The sequence below is a fragment of the Pipra filicauda genome, unplaced genomic scaffold (assembly GCF_003945595.2).
Source record: "Pipra filicauda isolate LSUMZ 115617 unplaced genomic scaffold, ASM394559v2 scaffold24_size8852520_pilon, whole genome shotgun sequence".
Classification (NCBI taxonomy): Eukaryota; Metazoa; Chordata; class Aves; order Passeriformes; family Pipridae; genus Pipra; species Pipra filicauda.
The window spans coordinates 8519979-8532677 of NW_024104365.1; the positions used below are offsets into that span (position 1 = coordinate 8519979).

Below are 12699 nucleotides of genomic sequence, written 5' to 3' on the forward strand. Positions count from 1 at the left end.
TACTAGTGACAGCCACTGCCTGGGGCTTGTGCTGGTGGTGGGGAAGGTGCTTCAGCCTGGATCAGAGAACAGCCAGACCTGTCCCCAGCATCCCTGGAGGAGGAGGATGTACCAAGACACTGGAGCACATGTCTGCAGCCCAGGGCTGTGCCACCACTCCTGCTGCCTGCTTGGCAAGCTCCTTTCAAAGTTAATTTACTGCCCCTCAGCTGTCACCCTGGTTAAAATTCTTCCTTTGTGTCTGGCACACAGGACTGTGCTGTGATACCCTGACTTGGCAGCAAGGAAGCACTGGAATTGTATCTGAGCTGAGGGCTTGTAACTTGTGTGTGGAATTACTGGTGTAAAAGAAATGACAACCAGAAAAAAAAATCCAACACTTTTTCTTTTTTCCCAAAGAAAACTTTAATCTCAACAAGACTGGAAGCTGCACAAAGAGAGCTACCGCAAGTTTCTTCAGAATGACAGCTTAAAACTTATCTACATTGGTACCTGTGGAGTTGGGGTTCTCCTTTTGAACAGCCTGGCCACAGGGGATGGGCCTTGCAAAGGCCACCAAACTGTCCCTGGCAGCTCTGTCCTGTTCCAGGACATGGGCCCTCCTTCCCTTCACAACAGCAAAGCAGCATTTGATGGGGGTGGGTAGGGACCTTGACAACAACCATCCACCCCAGGATAACAGGACTTGCCTTTAAAGTGTTTTTTTTCCTCTTCTAAGTCCAAATGTGTCCGATGTGTTTCAGACCAGCCTCTTCCAGCTCTCACATCAGTGTAACCCAAAGCACCATTCCAAAGCTGGAGGCAAGCAGGCCAGGGAAACCTGCCCTGGTCGCCCCCTCAGGGGCTCCAGTCTTCCCAGCCCATGGCAGGGAAGTTGTCTTTCAGGGTGGCCAGTGCCTCCCCAAAAACATCCCACAAGGGACAGCAGGGTGCAAACCCTCACTCCCCTGCATTGCTGTGCCACCACCACCCATCCCCTCGGGCTGAGCCCAGACCCAACAGAGGAGTCAGGCCTGGGGTTATGAGCTCAGGGCCATGCTGGCATCATCCTCATTTTAACCCCCTCCCCACTACTAAAACAAGGGCTTTGCCAGTGCAGGGGTCATCTGTCACAGGGCAGGGAACTGCACAGCTGCCTTTCAGCTGGGGGCACATTTTAGTGAACAGAGCATCTCACCTTCTATTTCTTTGACATTAAAAAGGCTTCTTTCATCATCCTTCAGCACAACAGAAATAGCACTACGGCCTCTGCCTGTTTCCAGGCTGCAGGATGTAAACCAGCCTGGGCTGAGGGCCACAAGGTGGCCAGAGCTTTTTCCCTGGATAAGAAAGCATGTTCCTCTCCCAGCTGAAGCAGCATCCTTCCAGAACGGGGCAGGCACAGGAGGCAATGGGGAAGAGGCTGCCTAAGAATGGGAGGCAAAACCCTCAGGGTTTTGCTCAGCTCTGAGCTGGAAAAGATGCCTCAAATCTCAAGGAAGAAAACAAGCAACTGGAGTTTCTATTTCAAATCATCCTAACCAAAAAAAAAAAAAAAAAAAGAAAACCTCAGGTAAAACCATCCAACAGAAAAGAAGGGGAAAAAAAATAACTCAACCTCAAACAAAAAGACTCCAATTAGCACTTGTAACCATCCAAGCAGCTGGCAAGGGCAGTGAGGATGGAGTCCAGCAATGCCACAGTGTCACCCCGGGGCTGCAGCTCACTGGGGGGTCCCATCCTCTCACATTCCCAGTGCCCAGGGCCTGGCCATCCCCACGGATGGAGCCTCCTGCCCCCGCTGCCCACCTGCCAACCAGCTCTCCCCCTGCCCATCCGCTGCCCATCAGTTCTCTCCCGCCTGGACGTACTCCTCGGTGGCCTTGGAGAGGGTGCTGAGGTACTGCCAGCTCAGGGCTGCCAGGAGCATGGCACAGGACAGGTAGATGGGGGAGTAGTGGTGCCGGGATGCCATGGAGCTGCCGGGCAGGCTCATGGCGCGGATGGAGGCGATGACCTGCTGCGTCTTGTTGGAGGAGGGGTCAGTGCTTGGGATCTTCTGGTAGATCTAGGGGAGGAGAAAAGAGAAGCTGTGGTTTCCACGCAAAGGTGAGGAGAGAAATGGGAACACCGGGTGGAAGAGGAAGGTTTAAGGGCCACCGTGTCCTCAAGAGTAACCTCGGTGGTGGACTGCCATGGAGCACCGGATGCCTGGATGGGTCCAGGGAGTCTCCCTTGGGAAGTGCACTAAGCCAAGCTGCCTCTTGAGGGCACCCCATGACGGGACATGGACCACACAGATCCCTCAACCACCGGTGGTGGTACTGGAACCAGTGGTTTTCACCTTGCAACCCTCACTCACTGCACATGTGCTGCAGCTCAGCTAAAACCAGAGGGGACAGCTGAGCGTGTCACTGCCTGGAAACAGCCACATCCATCAGCTAATTCCATGGTCTTCTGGGTTTTCTCTTCAAATCCCATGGCATTTGGGATAAGTGTCTGCACGAGTCTTAGCAAGGTGGGTACAAGCAGAGCCACAAGGCCAGCCCACAAGGGCAGCTCTAATAACCCATGGTTTGGGGTCTCTCTAGTACAGAAGTGATGTCTTTTTACTTAACAGCCCCCACTAGATTTGGGTTTTGGGGAGTGGGGCGGGTTTTTTTCCCATGAAACCACTCAGTAGTTGTTCCTCCACATGAATTTTTAACCTCCACAAGACCTTAAAGTAGGGAGTAAGAAGGTCCCCCCTGAGCCTCCTTTTCTCCAGGCTAAACCCCCCAGCTCCCTTAGCTGTTTGTGGTGCTCCAGCCCCTTCCCTAGTTCCACTCTCTTCTCTGGACACGCTCCAGCCCCTCAATGTCTTTCTTGTCATGAGGATCCTAAAACTGACCCCAGGATTCAAGGTGTGGCCTTACCAGTGCCCAGCACAGAGGGACAATCACTTCCCTGGTCCTGCTGCCACACTATGGCTGACACAGGCCAGGATGCCACTGGCCTCATTCTCTACTTCTCATCAGAGGCCCAGATGTGTTCAAGGGAACACATCAAGCACCCAGTTTAGCCCAAGCCAAAACCACATTCCCTGCCACCACTGAGCTAAAGGATACAAGGAAAGGATTAACAGAGTCACCACATGTGTTCCCAATTCCACACCAAGAACGGGCACAGGCACAGCCAGAAATTACTCAAAGCCAACTGCTGAACCCACCTCTTCCACATACTGGTACATGATGGCTTTGACAGCTTGTATGTTGGTGGCATCCATCATGAGGGTGACGGCTTGTCCCTTCCGGATCTTCACCACGCCCCTGAACACCTGCTTGTTGTTGTAGCAGGCAGCCAGCGTGGCAATGGCCATCACCTAAGGACACACATGGAGAGCCTTTACTGCACTGTGAGGAACATGCCAAGAGCTCACCTTGATTCTAGTCACATTGATGGCAAGACACTGTAACAGAGCCACAGGCTCACCAAGGGCAGAAGTGGTAGGTACCAGGAAAAAAGGAAGAGATGGGAGAATAAAACAGGCTAGAAACACATGATCCACAACCTCCTTCACCTCCAGCTTCTCACCAGATGGTGAAGAACCACTTGAAAGCAGAACTCACCTGGGGGATGGCGCAGAAGTTGAAGACACTTTGGTTTTTCAGGCGGGACAAGTAGGTGAGGACGTCGGGGACGTGGTGGAGGGCGTTGGTGATGAGCTCGTTCAGGCACTGCACGGCCATCTCGATGTTCTCCGGCTTGGCGAGGTCCGAGAGCTTCTGTGCGTATCTGCTCCAAACCTACACACCAAGATGGGTACTCATGAGCTGGAGGGGACATTCATGTCATAGGAGAGACATCAGGAACAGCCTGAGGTGTGGGAGAGCAACAGGAAGCACCAGAGACACAGAAGAACCTTGAAGCACTACTAGGATAAAGGAAAGCAGGAAGGGCAGGCTGTGGAGACGTGACGGTGGCCTTGGTGGATACAAAGGGGTTGTAAAGAAGGATGAACTCGTCCCCACATCTTCTCTAAGTAGGGCAAAGAAAAGATGAGGCACCCATCAGGCTGACACAGAATCACAGAATGGTTTGGGTTGGAAGGGACCTTAAAGCTCATTAGACCAGGTTGCTCCAAGCTCTGTCCAACCTGGCCTTGAACACTTTAACATCAAGAAATGCTCTTTAAGAGAGGTGAGCCACTTAGAAAAGGGACAGAAAAATTCTTGGAGGATCAAGACAAGCAGACAAGCAGCTGTCAGGCACAGGCAGAGCTAATCCTGCCTTTGGGAGCAGACGAGGTACCCTCTCGAGGTCTCACTCAGCCTTATCCTCCCTCATTTCTAGAGCCAATTTAAGAGAGGGGAAAAAGCTGCCCAACAAGTTCTTGGTAGTGTGAGGAGACATCACCTCGTCCCTTCATGTGTACCCAGAGAGCTGTAGACAGATGTGGAACTCGTGAGCCAGCTGTCATTAGAAGAACTGCTGTTACAGAGAAGATGCATAGCCAACACTAGTGATTTGATGAGGTTTTCCCTCACCTCTCTGGGCCAGAACTCCCTTCCTTCCATCTGGTCCTCCAGGTAGTCACGGATGATGTTGGTTTTCTGCAGGAAGAGGCCCATGGAGTTTGCCAGCTCCGTGTCCTGCCCCACAATAGGATCTTCCAGCTCTGATGCAGAGAAGAGACGGGAAAGGCCGATCCCCACCAGCCCAGCAACGTAGTGACAATACTGTGAGATGCCAGGTTGGGAAAGGGTGGGAAAAAACAAGATGAAAGGAGCAGTTACAAAGAGCTGCCTGTTTGCCACAGGGAGTTTTACAAAAATGATGCTCAGAAGGAACTGACAGTTGAATTTTATACAAGTTCTCTCCCTGGGTTGTCTCAGCTTTGCCATGAAAACAAAACATTTTCCCAAACACCTCACTAAGGATGCCCCACCAAGGTGTCACTGCCTCCAGCAGACAAATGAACAGCCCATGGGGGAACAACTGATGTGATGGGTCACCCAAAACATGCTGGTGGGCAACACCAACAGTCCACACCATCCTCCTGTCACCCACAGGACCATCAGACTCTCAAAGCCTTCCCAAGCCCACACAGCCTCCCTCATCCAGCTGTTGCCACAGGGATGCTCTGTCTCCTCTTTCCATGGAGACACAGTGAACCCTCCATGGAAGTGTTCTGAAGATGTGTGGATCTTGCACTTGGGGACATGGTTTAGTGGTGGCCCTACCGGTGCTGGGGGAATGGCTGGACTCGATGATCTTAGAGGGCTTTTCCAACTTTAATGATTCCATGATTCTACTCATGTTCAGTCCACTCCTCTGTCCAGGCTGACTCACCTTATCCCATTCATGCTGAGAGTCCACTTTTTTCTCCAAGAACTCCGCCATTCCAACACCCATTTTGTGGCAAATATCTGAAATCACATCCTGGTAGACTTTTGACAGGTTCCTGAACTCCATGGAGATCTGGAGCACGGTAAAAAAAAATAAAAGACAGTGTCAGGAAAAAACAGCTTTATTAAAAAAATCAGAAAAATACTGTTTATCAGGCTCTAATCCTGCCCTGGCTGGAGATCTGGGACAACTCCCCCAACCAGAGTTGTTTCAAGGTCCTTGGAGCACAGGCTCAGTCTGTTCTCAGTCTAAACGGGACGGGCTCTGGAGGGAGATCAGACACAGCAACATCTTTGGGAAGGCTCTGTGGCCTTGGACTGGTATCATCTGGGAGCTGCACGACAAAACTAACTACACTTGGTGCACAGAGTTGTTTTCTTTTGTAATTTGAGAGCACTCCATCACACCAGCCATGGGAAAAAAAACAGGGAGGTTTGTGGTGCTCTGTTCTCCTGAGCTCCCTCCAGCTCTGGCTTCACGAGGCACATTTTCCACAAAAAAAAAAAGGCATCAAGCAATGGAGGAAGTGTGAAATCTTTCTTTTGCATGCCCACTAACATGGAATCACAGAATGATTTGGGCTGGAAGGGAGCTTAAAGGTGATTTAATTCCAACCCCCCTGCTATGGGTAGGGACACCTGCAAGGTCTCAAACGCTCTCACGCTGCAAAAAAAGTTAAAAATTCCATCCTTCCCTTCCCAAAGCTGTGGAGCATCACATTTTTTTGTGCTAAGCTTTATTCTCCCTCAGGGAGTAACTGCAGCCAGCCCAGGGAGTGCGGGCAGTAAGGACAGCAGTGTGAATGATCACAGCCCTGACACCACTGCAGATCCAGGTTTTCCTCCATGGCTGCTGACACGCCCCTGCCCTGTGTCTCAGTCTGTCTGTAAAAGAAATATTTCAGCTCTGCCTCTGCCTCAGTGGCTTCAACTCCCTACAAAGAGAAGCACAACCTACAAATACCTCTACCAAATATTATTAGAAGTTTTTTCCTATGAGGGTGGTGAGGCACTGGCAGAGGTTGCCAAGAGAAGCTGTGAATGCCCCCAAAAAATTCAAGGTCAAGTTGAATGGGGCTTGGAGCAACCTGGTCTAGTGGAAGGTGTCCCTGCCCATGGCAAGGGGTTGGAATCAGATGAGCTTTAATGTCCCTTCCAACCCAAACCCTTCTGTGATTTTATGCTCTGCACATTGAGAGTTTAATGGTTTGAACATGGTCAGACTTTCTCAATCAGCCTCAAGGCTGAAGACCTGGAGAACAGACCCCAGAATGCTGTGGCTTGCTTGGCTCTCTGTGGTTTCCTTTTAGAAGGATCCTTAGAGCAGTAACTTTGGGCAATATTGTTACTAATAACAGTGAGGGTGCTTTTTATCTTGTATCATAGAATTATAGAATGGTTTGGGTTCAAAGGGAACTTAAAGATCATCTGGTTCCAATTCCCCCATGATGGGCAGGGACACCTTCCACTAGACCAGGCTGCTCAGAGCCCCATCCAGCCTGGCCTTAATATGCACCTCAAAGATCTGCAGACACACTCCTAGAGCTCTAGAGCAGATCCTACAGGATCACTGTGAACACTGGACCATCCAGTGGTCCAGACAAGGTGCCAGACAAGCCTTCCTTGTCCGCCAACCTGTCAGGGGACACAGGACACCCGATCCAAGCAATGCACAGTGTTGGGTAACAAACCCAAATCTCTCTCCACAAGACAATGGTTTTTTAACTTTTTCAACAGAGGAGGCAAAAAGCCACTTTTCAGAGCTGGCACTTTTCCACAGCCAGATCACCTCTGACTCACAGAGTTGCACAATGCTTGTGCTTCTCACTCCAGCTCAGCATCCAGCCCCATGGGCAGGTGATGGAGCTCTTGGGAAAAGCTGTGGGACTGAACAAGCTCTGCAGGCTCAACATGGAGAGACAACCAGGCTCCCAAAGGTGCCACAAGGCAGCTGAAGCCAGGAGGAGGATTCCTTACCGTTGGGAAATCTTCCAGCACCTGCCGGTCCTTCTCCTTGCTCTCCATGTATTTCCACTCTGGCTGGTAGAGGTAGGAGTGGAACTCCTGCAGCATTGGGACCTTCACATCCAAGGGGATGCTCATGTCATCCTCTACAGTGTCCAGGGCACGGAGCACCAGGTAGAATATACAGACAGCATGTCTGAGAGGAGAGAAAAAACAGGAATTCCTTACTTGGGATTTTCTATTCAGCAGGATAAACAGCTGAGATGAACGACAGAGCCTTCAGCAGGGGCACTTCAAGCTCAGTATGACACACACTGGCACTTCCAGGTTGTTGATACCACTGGAAAATACCAGCACTTCCAACACACCTGACTTGGGTCAGGAAATCCAGGTTTTCCCTTCCTGAGGAGAACTATGACCAGCTTTTGGCTTTCTAAAATGCATAGCAGGGAAGGGTCAGGCCTGTCATCTCCCTGAGCAGGGAAGATCCAACCCTGCAAGCAAAGCCAGGACCCAGAGGACAGACCCTGAAGTCATTTTATTGGAAAGAGCAAATGTGAAAAAGGGAAGGGGAAAAAATCAGCCATACTTTTCTCATCACTTCCCCTTCTCTGCACACAGCAGCCTTTTATCCAGTTTGGGGGGCAGTAAAAGGGTGCCTTACTGCGCAACAGGAACATTAGAGCCAAACTACCCTGTATTTTATATCTCCCTGCACAAGACATTCAGGCCATCCCATGTGTCCCAGATGCTGGAAAGCTGTTTCTCCTCCCAGTCCCACTGCCCTTGCCTTCCCTTATTCCTGCTTCCTTTCCCATTCCCTGCCTTCCCCAGCCCTGCCTCCACATTCCTGCAGTAGAAGCAAAAAAAGAAGTCCTGATGGCAGGAAACAGTGTTTCCAGCTCCAGGATTTATATAAAATAATCCCTAGCCCTCCATGAGCACAGTGATATGTCAAGGAGATGAGGCTTTATTAATTGTTTTACAAATGGAAACTAGCTTGGACTGCTTAAATGCTAATTACTTGGTGACAGTGTTGTACTCCTGGGATGACAATGTGCAAGCAGTGATTAAGCATCCAGGGAAAACTGACTTGCTCTTAGAGCCAATGCTGTTAAATTTGGCTTTTTTTCCTCGACTGAAGGGTATTTAACACCTCCATCAAACCACATATCTGAGGGCTCACAGCAGCTCTCTCATTCCTGTTCCTTTCCATACTAACTGGGCTGCAAAGGTTCATCCAACAGGATCCAAGCGCCCAGGGCTCCAACCCAATTCCAGCAGCAACTTCCACCAGCAGGAATCAAGAAAGGCAGAGCAGAACCTGAAATGCCATCCCAGAAGCACCTCTCACAGTGGCACCATGCCAAAGGAAGAGCCAGCAGTAATTCCAGAGGCCAGCATAATTAAACATTTATTTAACCCCACTTCTGCATCCAGAGCACAACTGCATCCCTAACTTACATCATATACTGAATTTAGATCCATGGCAATTTTGGCAAGTTAAAGGAAGAAATTTATTACTGTGAGGGTGGTAAAACACTGGCACAGGTTGTCCAGAGAGGTGCTGGATGCCCCATCCCTGGAAATATTCAAGGTCAGGCTGGATTGGGCACATCTGGAAGCACCCACTTCCAAAGAGCAAGTCTGGATCATCTCAGGGCTCAAGTTTCAGCCCTGTCCTAGACACAGCTCCCCAATTCCCAGGTAAGGAGGTCTCCTTCTTTCCTTCCATCACATTCACCTTGTGATAGTCCAAACCTTCAGAGATGGATCCTAAAGGGTCCCAGCGACAGGTAGAACTGTGGGTCTGGCAGAGGGGGAAGGCAGGAGCATCCCTCTCCTCCTCTCCATCCCCAGGAGAGGAGCTGTGATGTTGGCTCACACTCCTCTCCACCAGCAGCAGTTGAGATGTTGGCTCAGCTGCCCATGAAACTGCAGTTTTGAGCCTCCCACCTTCCAAGACAACGCCCTAACCACGGAGCAATGAGCTGGACAAGGCCCTGGCCAGCAAAACATGCAGGTTATGGGGCCAAAAAAAATAAGCAAGAAGGAACTAAACATTTCAGCTCAACTACCAGTACCCTGCCTGGCCAGGGAAGCTCTGCTCCAAGCACTCATCCAGAAGTTCTCTGTTTTCCAGCAGTCCTTCTGAGATGTATATCTGTAACCACAGGGGTTCAACTGAACTCCCTGATGGGGTTAACATCAATGAAAGCACTTTTTTGATCCAGCAAAATTAATTCCTTTGGTAAGGTTGCTGCTCTGCCTATTTCTATATCCTCCCTATTTTGTATTTCCATCTTTTGTCCCTAAATTCTCCAGCAGAGCTACTGTGCTTTGAAAATTAGAGCTTCTCCTGATCCACTACAGCACCACTGTAATTCAACCACCAGCCCTGCACGGCAGTGGGTTGCAAAGATCCTGCAAGAGCATTTTTAGGATGCCAGGCAGAAGTTTCTGTGCCCTGAAGGGAGAAAGCCTTCCTGATCCCAAGGCAAGGATTAAAGAAGAAAAAAAAACAAAGATAACTGCAGGATGACCAAGGCATGCACAGGGTAGATGGACACTGCTAACAGGTTTCATGGTGTTTTATTAATTGGCCTTTTTTTCCCTTAATTTCTACATTAGCTAATATTACAAGCACAGAAAAAAAAAGTTTAATTCTTGGCCCCACTTGTACTTTTCCACACAATTCCAGCCAAACCACTGAATTTCTTTGCCCTTCCTGTAAACCAGGCTGCAGACACCGTTTCATATTTGTTGGACACAGCTATGGAGCATCATCCAAAATGCCAAACCAGGGCTCAGAATTCCAACAGATCACCCAGTGTTTGAGTTCAACTGCTCGGCAGAGCTGCAACGTGTCTGGTTCAACTTACAGAATCCCCTAATTTGATGACTAACCCATTTTGGGATTAACTGGCGATTTACAAACTGCAATCAGTAACTACCATATGAATATAATGAATTATATGGAGAATATTTACATATTCATACGAGGCCCTGGGCCAGCTCAGCTTTGCATCCTCTGTTATTATTCCTATCTGAAGCTTTCCCTCCTATTCTCATCTGCTTTCCCTCACGGGGCAACAAAGTTTGCACAGCAGAAAATGAGCGTGCAACGATCCCTCTCCCATGACCGTGCAGGTTTTGAGGCAGCTGCTTCCACAAGCACCTTCCAGGCAGGGTCCAGACCCTCGGTCAGCCCCAGGTTTTTCCTCACCTCCTCCCTCCGTCCGGCCCGAAGGCCAGTGCCAGCCTTGGCACTGCCGGGACACATTCCCAGAGTGTCACACACGGCACACGGCCAGGCCCTGTGTTTAACAATCTGCTGGCCAGGAAGCTGCAGTGTCTGTCCCAGGGCTTGCTCAGCCCCGGGACCCAGTTTGGGGGAGGGGGGATGGGGCACAGCCAGCTCGGACGTGAAAAACCCCACGTCCCGCTGCACGGGGTGGGGCTGAGCCCAGTGAGTCCAAGCAGCTCCCGATGGGAGAGGGAGCGTGTCCCAGCAGCTCTACCAAAGAAAAATGGCATATGAGGGCACTGCACGGACCAACTCCTGCCAGCTCTGCCAGGGAGCCCTGGTATTGGGAGGTGTCACACCCACCAGCTCCCGGAGATCCTCAGTATTGGGAGGCATCACGCACACCACCTGCTGAGGAGGAGAATTACACCCATCGCCTCCCGGGGATCCCCAGTGTTGGGGGGCATCACACCCACCACCTCTGAGGGAGCCCCAGTGCCGGGGGGTCACTGCACCCTCAGCCCCCCTCCCCGGGACCCCAGCGACCCTCCTCTTACCGCAGCTCTCCATCCAGAGCCTGGATGACGGCGGCGAAGCTACGGCTGGTCTGGTTGAGGTACCGGTAGCAGGTGCGGAGGCCACATCCCAGCGAGTCCTGCGGGCAGAGCGGAGCCCGGGGGGCCGGTTGGAGCGGGGGGGCGGCGGGCGGCGGGACCAGGGGCGCCGCGGGGACCCCGCGCTGCTGCTGCCGCTGTTGCCCCCGCCGCCGGCCCGGAGCCCGGGGGGGGTTCCGCGGGGGGGACAGGGTCAGTGTCCGCCGGAGCAGCGACATGGCCCGGGACCCGGCCGCCATGGGGGCGCGGCGGCGGCGGGGGGCTGCGGCCGCTCCGCCCCCGGCCCCAAACACGCCCCTTAACCCGCCCCGTCCCGCGGCCGGAGCCGCTGCCATGTACGGGCAGCACCGGGGCAGAGCATCGCTGGGAGCCAGTGGGATGCCCGCGGGGTACCGGGACTGTGCGATGGTTGGGGTTGGTGCCATGCACGGGCAGCACCGGGGCCGAGCATCGCTCGCTGCCGGTGGGATGCTCGGAGCGTACCGGCACCGAGAGATGCAAGGCATGCCCGAAGCCCGTGGGATGCACGCGGGTACCGAGCACCAAGCAATGCTTGGGAAGCCTGAAACAAGCAGAATGTTCGGAGCCGGTGGGATGCTCGGAGGGTACCGGCACCGAGCAACGCATGAGAAGCCAGCAGCCGGTGGGATGCTCGGGAAGCACCGGGGCTGTGCAACTCCCAGAGCAGGTGGGATGCACGCAGAGTACCAGCACCGAGCAATGCTCGGGGAAGCCTGAAACAAGTGGAATGTTCGGAGCCGGTTGGATGTCCAGAGGGCACCGGCACCGAGCAATGCACGGGAAGCCAGAAGCGGTGGGATGCTCGGGAAGCACCGGGACACTGCGATGCCCAGTGTCACTGCGATCCACGCAGGGTACCGGCAGTGGACAATGCAATGGATGCTCGGAGCCCGTGGGATGCTCAGAGCCGGTGGGATGCTCGCGGGGTACGGGCACCGAGCAATGCACGGGAAGCCTGAAACCGCCGGGATGCCCGGAGCCGGTGCCATGCGCAGAAAGCACCGGAGCCAGCGGTATGCCTGGAGCCGGTGGGATGTACGCGGGGTACCGGCACCGAGTAATGCAAGGGGTACCCGGAGCCGGTGGGATGCTCTCAGGGTACTGGCACCGAGCAAGACACGGGACGCCCGAAGCAGGTGGGATGCCCGGGAAGCACCGAGGACACACACGGCCCACAAAGGGGCCGCTGCCCACCGGTAGCACCGGGGCCGGTCCTATGGACTCCAGGCCATGCGACAGTCACCCATGACAACGCCGCATCCCCGCCGGGAGATGACAGTCCCCCCCACCTCCGTCCCCTGCTGCATCCCTCCGCGCTCACCGGGTCGATCCGCGGCATGACGACGCGGTAGCCGCCCATCTTGAACCGCAGCAGGTTGTAGAGGTCCTCGGGGTGGCCGAGCCATTTCCGAAGCAGCTCCATGGGGGCCCCGCACGGTCCCCGCCGCCGTCGCCGCTCCCGCCGCCCCCCTCCCGCCGCTCTACC

General features: G+C 53.0%; 1 protein-coding gene across 1 annotated transcript; it reads right to left on the reverse strand.

Moving 5' to 3' along the window:
- Positions 1–380: 380 nt before the first annotated feature.
- On the reverse strand, positions 381–12636 carry FDFT1 (farnesyl-diphosphate farnesyltransferase 1). The gene is made up of 8 exons (XM_027742128.2): positions 12535–12636; positions 11136–11233; positions 7344–7527; positions 5311–5439; positions 4506–4697; positions 3588–3764; positions 3188–3340; positions 381–2047 (listed from the first exon to the last, which is right to left on the reverse strand). Exons 1-8 carry the CDS (start codon positions 12634–12636, stop codon positions 1826–1828), a joined length of 1257 nt encoding a protein of 418 aa, XP_027597929.2. The 3' UTR covers positions 381–1825.
- Positions 12637–12699: the final 63 nt, after the last annotated feature.

Coding starts and splice junctions, on each gene's coding strand:
- FDFT1 (XM_027742128.2), bottom strand. CDS start 12,636: ATGGAGCTGCTTCGGAAATGGCTCGGCCACCCCGAGGACCTCTACAAC. Junction 11,234..12,534: donor TCATGCCGCGGATCGACCCG/GTGAGCGCGGAG, acceptor CTCTGCCCGCAG/GACTCGCTGGGATGTGGCCT. Junction 4,698..5,310: donor CTCAGCATGAATGGGATAAG/GTGAGTCAGCCT, acceptor GGCATCTCACAG/TATTGTCACTACGTTGCTGG.